The 10,896-nt window shown below is 39.4% G+C and overlaps 1 protein-coding gene across 1 annotated transcript in view; it reads right to left on the reverse strand.

The window, feature by feature from the left end:
• Nucleotides 1–10,141, reverse strand: part of RASSF3 (Ras association domain family member 3) — a gene marked incomplete at its 5' end in the record, with an annotated part of 94,031 nt that extends 83,890 nt beyond the window's left edge. The window contains one exon of the mRNA XM_083859951.1: nucleotides 10,021–10,141. Within this exon, the coding sequence (XP_083716077.1) occupies nucleotides 10,021–10,141 (121 nt within the window). The remainder of the gene's footprint in view (nucleotides 1–10,020) is intronic.
• Between the last annotated feature and the right edge of the window lie 755 nt (nucleotides 10,142–10,896).

Below are 10,896 nucleotides of genomic sequence, written 5' to 3' on the forward strand. Positions count from 1 at the left end.
CTGAGAACTCCAAGGGAGGCCCAAAGGAGAAAAGGAGGTATAAAAATCAGCAGCCTGCATTAATCTAGGACTGTTTGATGTCCTCAGTGCCTGGGAACTCAGGGACCCTATTTCTGATTTCCTGAACCACATAGCAAATAATTGGTTAATACATAAATTCAGCTTCCCAACTGCAAAACAGGAAAGAATGACAGGTATTTTAGAGTAAACAGACTAAACTGGATTTTTTTTTTTTTTTTTTTTTTAAAGTTTCTGCTGCTGGTACCTCTATAAACTTCATCTTAGAGCCTTTAAATACTTTGTTTTGTTTTTTGTATAATCTAATGTTAACCTGATTTGTGCCAGATGGTTTGCTGGATAACTGGTAAACACCAGGACACATGTGTTCTGTGTCATGGTCATCCTTGGCTGGGGGGAGGTGATGAGGCAGGCTGGCCAGGACTGGCATCCCAGGGCAGCTCATCAGCCTTTCCCAGAAGTGGAAGGTGACATTGCCATCTAGCTGCACGTTGGAAAACTGTGATATAGGTGTTAGCACGGATGAAGCATCCCCGAGACCACCGTTAGCCAGGAAAGGTTGCTGGCAGCTTCCATAGAGAAGGTCCCTGACTGAGGAGGATTCTCCACTCTTGATACCAGTGACTGTAAAAACCACGAGCAGGGTCAATGATCGGGCTACTGAAATCTACAATGGTTCTCAAATGATAAAATGTCTCTGAGTACCTGGCCCTAAGTGACATAGGAGCATGAATCCCATTGATTTACTCTGGAGTATCAAAGAATTAAAATCAATAGAATTGGTTGATAATGATTGTGTTTTTATCAATGTGACAACAATCAAGTCTTCTCCCTCCTTCCAGCACCTGCCAACAGGATCCAGTGAAGACTTGTCACAGGAGACTCTTGCACAAACGTGAGATCCTACACAACCAGCCTATAAACAGGCTTCTGCTCCTGAAATCTATTACACTCCTTTTGGCCAGATACTGCTCTGCATACAGTCCTGTTTACAGTCTCCACTCCCACAGAAACAGAACACCCAGTGTTTGCCAGACCACCCTAAAATAATCACAAAATCTGTTTGCAAACAAGGCTGAGAATATTCACTCCATTCAATCGAGGTGCAGGTTAAAACATAAATTTCCAATAGTGGAAAAACTTTAAAAGCAAAAGCACAAGACAAGAAAAATCAAGTTTAGGTTATGTTTACTTCTCACAACCTCCTTTATCTGTTTCAGCATCACACATAACTGGAGAGCTGGACCACATCCCTGCCTTCAGGCTATACCATAGCTATTATGATTTTGGGAGCTCTTAGTATGCCAGTTTCTGGGAGGCATACAGAGAGGTACACAGCTGAGCTCTTCCTCCTCAGGAAGCCTGAAATGCCTCCTCCCTGTAAGGGCTCCCCTGGAGGTACCTGGGCACAGGAACACCATGCAATAATGCCAGAGTGTGAAGGAAAGGAGAGGCCTCATTTCTCCTTTGGTACTCTTCATATACACACATCTATGGCATCCTTTAGTTTTTTTAACTTTCAGGCTGCAGCCTAAGAAACAACTTCCTTGGGATGATTACATTGTTTTTGCCCTGAGCTTTGAGACTCCTATTTCTCCATGCCAGATAGGGGTGGAGAGGCCAAGTTCCTCTGTGCAGTAACTCCAAACAATGAATTAGAGATAAAACTTGGCAAATACCTTGACATATCACCATGTCTATCCTTTCATGACAAACTTCAGAGCGTGCTTTTGGCACACTTGACCCAGTGAACCACACATCCCTCCCACATAGGCTCATAGGCTCCAGAAAATCTCATGGACCTGGATAGTGTCAGGCTTTACTGACCACATGTACCAGTAACAAAACCAAGGTAACCACACAGGAACTGTATTTCTTCTTCAGCTCAACAACAAAGAGATTGCATTTCTGGAACAGAAAACAAATCTTATTCTTCATATCTGAACTGCAATGAAATTATGCCACACACACAAAAAAAGTGCCCTGTAGGTAAAATCCTAGATTTGACCTGCCCTAGAAATCAGTTTACAATAATTCATTTACATTTGATTTCCTACAGAACTATTGATTTTAACCTTACTTTTGCAAGACTACAGCAGCTGTGAGGTATCTCTATGCATCATTAAGCAGCATGGGGGGAGAAGTAGAGAGCTGAGCCCCTGGCCAGCATCCGGCTCACAGCCTTGTGCTGTGCCACACGCAGACCCCAGAGTCAGGCTGGAAGGACAGAACCAGCAGCCCAACGAGTTCTGGCTGCTCCACCTTTTCCTACCTGCTCCATAAGGCCAAGCAGCCAGAGAGGTGTCTTGACATTGCACAGAGTTACACTTACAGCAGGGGCTAGGATGGTAAAATGGCAGATACAGCCTCTTTCCTCTGACAAACCTGTCCACAGGCATCTGAATCCCAGCTACCAGCCTAATCCACCAGACCCAGTAAATTCTACCAATAGTCTAAAAGCAGTTCAGGTTGTCTTTAAATTAAATTAAGCTTTCATATGGAAACCACAAAATGCAGCAACCCAGAGCACACACAGAATTCCTAACTTCTGAGGGAACAGAGCCTGAACAAGAATGGGGATGTGGGTCTACACACATTCTCACACCTCTTGTGGTGGCTTTGTAAAATGCATTTGAAATTCATCTTTGACAGAATCAAAGGCTTCAGAGATTATATTCAATAAACACCTGGCTCGGGAACACATGGCTGCATACACTTCTGCACTGCAAGTGTGATGGAAAGAAATAGCAGAATTTCTGTTTAAAAAGTCAAAAATTGGTCCAAAATATTTATGCAGTTCCATTACAAATCATGCTGGTATCTTGGGACTTCCACTTGATTTGACTGTTATCCTGTTTCCAACATTAAAAACCTAAACAAATGGGTAGAATATCCCCTCCACCTAAAAAACCAGAAGTGAGCTTTCACTTTTGTATGCAAATGCAATAAAAATACTGCTTTTTGAAAGCATTTACTCTAGTGCCCTCTATTGCTGAATCCCCAGAATAGCCAGCATTACGGATACTCACAAAGCAGCACTTCATTTTGTTTGCCCTTTAGGAGAAACACAGTGAAAACACAACAGGAAAGAAAAGTATAGTTTAGGTCTCTCTATCTGTACACTCCCAGAACTGTGAGTTCCTGACCAGACCTGAGTTAACAAACTCTCTCTTCTTGCTAGAATTAGCAACAAACAAGAGTACCACGTTCACAGAGGAGATGGATCATAGAAAAACAGTCCTGAGAGAGCTCCCTGCTTTACCTGGCCACAACGCTGGGGTTGGGAGTTAATTCTAAATAGCTGCTGGAGGATCAATGATCACTCCATTAGAGGAGTTAAACAGCCAGTTATATCCTAGCAGGACAGAAGCCAGACCTTTAACTGACAGATCACATGAAATTTAAAAGCTTGGACTTTCTGAAAAACAAAACCTGCAGTCTCTTCTGTCTAAATGTGAGATGAGAAAAAAGTTGATGCAAACCCATCAAATTAAATGAAGTTTAATACAAAAATAGTTGCACTTGTGCAGATCACCTTTCAGCCTGGGTCCAGCTCAGTTCTAAACCTGCTTTTTCATGCTGCATCCAAGCTTGGTCTATGTTTACATATCACACTCTAATGTTACATTATCTCTTTAAAACAGGTAATTCCACACTACTAATTTATTAATGTTATTCCTCATAAATGACTAATTCACAGCTATTATTTCAGGTGTTATGGGTCATCATGCCAGCCCTGATAGTGAATCTTCCTGCTGGTGCTGAGGGCAGCAAAGAGGTGCAGTGGAAGGAAACAGAAACAGCATCTTCCAACTGCTTTTGCTTGACATTGGCAAAAGAAACAAGAAATCTAGCAGAAGTAAAATGAAATCTTCTGAATACTTCAGAAGAAAAAGCCTGCAACAGACATAGAGGGTATTAGCAACTAACTTCTGGTGATACTGACATTCTGCGTGTGTTATGTTCATTTTGGTAACCTTCATCCATGCAGCAATTGAGTCCATGAGATGTAATTCACTCTCTGAACAGACATTTTTCCTTATATTTATCATAGACTTGTGAAAATTCTTAATAACTTTACAGGTACAAATCAGGATTGTCCTTTGGATGGAAGGCAGATTAGACAAAGAGATTTGTCTTGTGTAATTTAAAACTAGTAAAGCCAAGAAAAATGAAATTTACTGGCATTATAGGATATTAATCTCATCTAATTATCTGAGAAATGGAATAAACACATGATGCAATTTGCAAAAGCCACATGACTGGCTATGAATGAAAACCACTTTAAAGAAAAACATTCAGACTCGCAAATAACAGAAAAACAAAACATTTATTTCACGGGTGGAAAATTACACAGAAATTAACAACAGCAAGAGAGGCATTCATATTCCCTAGGTTTCATCAGTATTGCACTTGAAGAACACATGAACAGATAGACTGAGTTAGACCAAAGATCTGCCTAGGCCAGTAGCCTGTCTTGGGAAGAGCCTGTCAGAAGATGATTAGAGAAGATGTATGCAAAAAAGGGGTGACTTAGGAGTGATATTTCCCCCTTACACCCTTTCCATTCTCTGGCAATTTGCAATTTAAAACAAATAAACAAACCAGGGGCTGTATTTGCACCTTTTAATATCCCTTGATGGCTCTTTCCTCCATGAATTTATCTAATCCCTTCTTGAACAAACATAAGTCTTCTTGTTTCCTAAACATCCTGTGCCAGTCAGTTCCACTACTGAGTTACATACTTGCATGTGTACATGAAAGAGTCACTCATTTGGCCATTTCATGACGTGGCCTTGACTTTTACATAATCAGAATCAGTAAATAACTCTTCTGTTTGCAATTCTCCACACTGCTTTGATTAGTACAAAAATACATTTTATTAAAGCTGCCTCTTAACAAGGGAAGAAGACCTGTAGGAGTTTACTAGCCTCTTTGATAATTCAAAATGTTTGTTTTTATCTTCAAATACTATTATACCCATTTAAAGAGGGCAGGATGACCAAACTGCTTCATATGATGTGCAAAAATAGCACAGTTTTCTAGAGTTTTACTTTAGTTTTTGAACAATGAGATGAGTCTCTTCAGAGAACTGTCCACTTGAGTAACTCTGTTTTCCGAGTGATAAGAATTAAACAAGAAGCCACTGCTCCACGTCTGCAGTAAGCATTTTCCTCAAATGGTTTAGTTCATATTCATCCACACTGAGCTATGTTTTACTGCCCAATCACTCAGTATGATTTCTTCTACTGCATTTTATAATTAACTCTAAGTGATCTTGATGACCTGGAAACATTGACATCCCACACACATCTTTTTCATTTTGTTAAAAGATGTTTTTATATTACTGATGCCAGCACAGCTTATTTTCTAACTATGTAAGTGGCCTTTTAAGCAGATCTTACAAGGAAAATTACATAGATATATAATTAAAATGAAAAGAGAGAGGAAAAGCATACAGATGTATGTGAGATGCCCTTGAAAAGGAGATTAGAAACTAAAATCATACTTTCACAGCACAGAAGATCTTTATATGGCATACTTTCATAAATAATCTACATATTCTTAAATGAACATTGGGCATAGGTTCTTAAATGAAGATTAAGAACACTAAAATTAAATGGGCTGAAATGTCTGAAGTAGATGAACAAACATGAATTGAAAGATCTGCACCCTGATGGTGTGATGGTAAAATGTCATCATCTCCTATCTGCTTCCAGCCTTGTGCAGTATCCTACCCATCTCCAGCACCATGTAAATCATGAACTAGATGTTTGGGGAACAAACAGGTATAGCAGTCTGATGAAGTTACATCTGAAGTCCTGGTTACCCACCCCAGAACGTCTCAGCAAGATGAGACTTTTCATTGCTGGATCCACACTCCAGAACAGTTACCTGCAGTCATAACCTCACTTTGTCTGCTACTGCATTAAGTTTAAATATACCAGATTTATATCCAAGCTGCCCTCCACTGAGTGTTCTTCTCCTCCCTCTCCCAAACACAGCTAATTAAGCTTTCAAATTATATTCCCTTGCGAGCAACCATCCTGTCTGCACATCTGAGCTTGAATGCTTCAGAGCTACAGCTCCCAAACGTCTCTGCACTCTTTTATCATCTGTGTTAGGACAAAACTCTCCCCATCATTCCCAGAGATGACCACATCCCTCTCCAAGCTCTGTATGCTTGGCCTGGAAGAGCTGCACTGGACCCAGACACTGCAATGGCTTTAGTGAACTGTGGGGATGACCAGGTGAACTTCCTTCAGCTAAGCAAGAAACATGACTCAAAATCACCCACCTCAGACCAACTTGATTTCTGCAGCTATTTATGTATTATAATGGCTGCAGAAAAGGCAGAGTTTGCCACTGGAACAGTTTTGCAAAGTGAAAAAAAAAAAAAAAAAAATTAAAAAAAAAATTAAAAATAAAGTCGGCAAGCATTGTGCTTTTCATGTTTTCCACAGGATGTTATGGGATTCTTTTCTGAGCACGTCTAAAATCTGTTTTTTCTATAAAAGCCTGAAAAATATCATAAAGGCTTAAATCAATGCAGATCATAAAATTATCTCTTCCAGGAAGGTGCATTAGTTGCTTAAGGAGAAATTGCATGAAACAGTAACAGTTGTGAGATCTGAGCCACAAAATTATCTCAGACTAATACTTAATTGTTAAAATTTATCTTAAACTCTGAAGCAAGAAGATTTATGTGTCTTTCAAAGCTGCTATAGTAGCTTCAATTATAATAATATTGAATATTCTTACTTTTCCAGACCCTCTTTAAATCTTGTTATATTCCTGACCTCAGCAGCATCCTCTGGTAATGAGTTCTACAATTTAATTACATGCTGAATTAAAAATAATTTTGAAAAATCCTTTTATCTGCTCTATATTTGTCACCCCTCACCTTATTCCTGTGCTGTGAGACAGAGAAAACAGGAGTTACTTCTCTATTTTGAATTTTTGCATCATTCTATAGTCTTATCATGGCCCTCTATGATATTTTTTCTAATTCTTTTGTCTTTCTCTCCCTGTACATATGTACTTTATCATGATAAAACTTCTAGTCACATGATGTGCCAACATAAATTCTCCTAGGATGTTGCAGGAAAAAAATTCAAACAAGTTTCAAAGAAATGAAGGCTCCAGAACTCCAAACACTATATGCCTCAGTTTAAGCCTCTCATAAGATGTTATGTACACTTGTTTAAACTAAATGCAGTTAAATGATTATCCATTTAGTATATTCTGAACCACTTCTAAGATATTTTTTTAATCCTTCAGTAAGTAATTTAATCAAAATCAGCTACTGAAGAGCACCCGCAAATTTTCTTCCTTCTTTTAGAGCTTTGCAAGGAGCACATCAGCTGGAAGCAACAGTTTGAGGTCAACAATCCCAAAGTACCTATCCAAGGACAGACTGAAAAGCTAAAATTTTTTAGGAACAGCAACCCAATTAGGCTTTGACAGCTCTTTCTAAATTGAGCACCTTTCTGAACACAGTGACCTACAACATTCGTTATTATACTTAAAAATTAATTTTGTGCTTTGGCAGAGTTGTGTCTGGGTCAAGCAGAGAGGACAAGGCATCCTGAGACACAGAGTGATAGAAGCAGAACAAAAGCAACAAGTCTGGGGGTACTAGGCAGAGGTACAGTGCCCATCTCATGGTTCACATCATGAATGGTATCACAAAAATCTGTAACAAAGCATAATAGAGAACATAATCTCTGATCTTCCTAATATGTCCAAATAATGAAATTTTCTCTTTTGTTTTGTTAAAATGTTAATTTATCTATTAAAGCACTAAAGCAGCTAAAAACCATCAGTAAGTATTACTGAAAGTTTTAATTGCCAGCTGGGTTATTCATCTGTGGAAAAAGCCAAACGACACAGAATTGTTCTGCTGGGTCATCCTGGATCCTACTTAATCCTGAATAAAAAATTCTGTTAGTGCCAGTCCTGGAGTAAAACCCATCAGAAAGACAGCAAAAAGTTGGAGAATAGTGTGCTTGAAGCAAGGGTAAATCCGTGTACCAAGGGATGGTAGTCAATATTTCTCAGGGTAGATGGTCAGTACTGCTCAAGGTAGGCTTTTGTGTTGAACAACTCTCTCAGAAGGACAAAAGGGCATCTCGGTAAAGAATTACCAAAATGTGATTTTTTTAGAGTTGAGGAAGTTGAGGAAGTAGGAAGTTTTGTAATTCACCAAAAACCAAAGGGAAATTCTGGACACTGAAGAAGAAGGCAGAAATGTTCATGGACTTCAGGGTAGCTAAGATGTTTTTTCATTTGCTGTCTTTGTACACACTAAAGAGCAATCAGGGGATGTGTCTCCTCTCCTGTGAGAGGAGCATCAGGACTTCAGCTTCCAGTTTATAACATTGGCTTCTGTAAACTTACAAGAAATTTGAGTTCAATTGCCACACTGAGATTTTTTCTGCTCGGACTCAACCTTCCACTAAAATGACACATTTCCATCAAAGCCACAATTTTGTGACAAATAACTCATTGCACATGTAGCAAAGCACTTACAGGGCACTTCAGACACCATTTACAAATTCAGATCAAAAGAGATGTTACAACATACACTAAAATGACAGTAAAAAGGCAAATCTTTTTCAAACCACTAGATGTGGAGGGTGAAGGAAGGTAACCCACAAAAGCATTCTTTATAAAGCACTCAGAGTTCACCTCATTTCTTGTTACAAGTCATGGATGCAATTATTTTTTTGCAATACTGGGGGAAAAAGATAACTGGCATGCAAACATTTTCACATGCGTGTAACTCAGCTAGTAGTTAAAGCTCTCAACATTTATTGATAGTTTTTACAGTAACAAAAGAGATGCAGGAATGAGCTGATGTGTTATGAGGACTCATGATGGTTTGGTTTATTAGGAAGACTTGAGACTACCCATATTCAAAGAGAGGTTAATCAAAACTCTAGGTTCATCAAGGACAAGTTTCATACAGACTTCAATGGGCTGGGATTTTCTTCTGAATATTTGAAATCTGTGGACTTCTTCAGGAAGAAGTCATACGTCATTTAGACATGGGGTCTAACAACTTTTCTGTGACAGATTTCAGGTGGCATATCTCCTTTCAAGAGGGGATTATCTGAAGTACAACACTAAACTGCTCAGCTGTGGAACTGACCCAAATTCTACCCCATGCAAATACAAATTTGCTTTTAATGTTGCAGAATTGACAAGTTCCCCATTCTGTTCCAAAGAGTCCCAATCTAAAGAAAATTGACCTTGTACCATTAGTCCCTTAAGAAGAACAGAAAGAACTTGGCTTCCCACGCTATGGCAGTGCACGTTCTTCCAAACCCTGGGAACATGCTGCAGCCCCAGCCTTCACAGACCATGCTAAAGGGACAAAACAGTACTTGGGCTTTAACAGTGTTTATGAGAATGTTAATCTGAGAGATGCAAACAGTTTTCTGCCAGGCCTGGACAAGGATCAGAGCACTGAGTTGTTGTGAGGAGCAAGGCCTTTTACTAACTGGTGAGCTGATAAAATGGAAGAGAAGGCAAGTGCATCACTGCTGAACACAAGCCTCTCTAAGCTGCCCATCACTTTGTGTGAACACTGGTACAATGAGTTAAAGTCTAGTCAGTTCAGTCTTTGCACAGCCTTCTAGATCAACTAACAGCTCAAGGCAATTCCAAATAATTTTCAGGCAGTTATTTGAGTCATATTAGAGCTCCTATATACATACTTAAGGGAGAAACACGGTAAAACCAAGATACCAAATATCAGTGACATGAATAAATTATGCAGCTGCAAGGGAACTCTTTGTCTGAACAAGCCTGATGAACCTTCTATTGCATTTCCAGAATATTTTTACCATTTTGCCTAATGAGGCTCCAAGAATGAAAAAATGCAAACAATTCTGGCCTGGAAAAGTTAACCAGTTCAATGGAAACAGATTTCTTTTATTTTTAAAATTTATTTATTTAGCAGGAAAAAAGCCTGGGCAAACATAGCAGCAGACTTACCAGGAGATTTCCAGAGAAGCTTTACCGTCCTTCTCCTCGAACTGCTCAATGATTTAGGAAACCAGTAAAAAAATCGTGCTATCCTCCTGATGGTTTTGCTCAGATCATTTCTCACTGCCATGGCTGAAAGGGCTCCACAGCTTCAGCAGGAACAAGAGGCACACGTATCCAGAGGAGAGAGGAGAGCCCACAAACACCCACGGCGAGTGCGCTGGCTCTGAGCTCAGCGTCAGCCAGCACGTCTCAGGACCACCTGTTAGCCCTAAATCCCCTCCCTCTCTGTCGCTCAGAGCCTCCAGACCTCCCTCTTTATTACAAGAAGCAGCTATATTAATAGATGCTTCAGCTAAAGAAAGACCAATGCTTCAGAGTCTTAACCTGTTACTGCGTTTCCAACGATGTTAAAACATGTTTTCTGCAGAAAGGCTTTGAAGGGCTCCTTTGTTCATCTCTAGCTACCTTTTCCAGGCTGAAAACAAATAAACACCAAGACTGATAGTGACAAGTCCTCTTTCAAAATCCCTTAAGGTAAATCAACAGAATTTTCCTTAGAGAGAGTGTCTCTCAAAGACTTTCTTCTGAAAGTTCTGAGCAGCAAATTTAACAGAGATTTCTGTGGATACGCATGTTGTTCAAAATGCTACTTTACTCTTAATGGATTTTAAGGCAAACGTAAGAGTCAAATCATTCACTGCCACAATTTACTTAAGAATTGAGCATCTATCAACATATCACAATCCAAAGAAATTAACAGCATCTCATTACAAAGCCTACACATGCTCCTCCAATTATGGTACATATTAAACTGTAAATCCAGAGATGCTACTTACTAATGCCCCTGCAACATTTATCATGACTTCTAGTATACACTTTCAA

This window comes from Zosterops lateralis (assembly GCF_965231275.1).
Source record: "Zosterops lateralis genome assembly, chromosome: 4".
Classification (NCBI taxonomy): Eukaryota; Metazoa; Chordata; class Aves; order Passeriformes; family Zosteropidae; genus Zosterops; species Zosterops lateralis.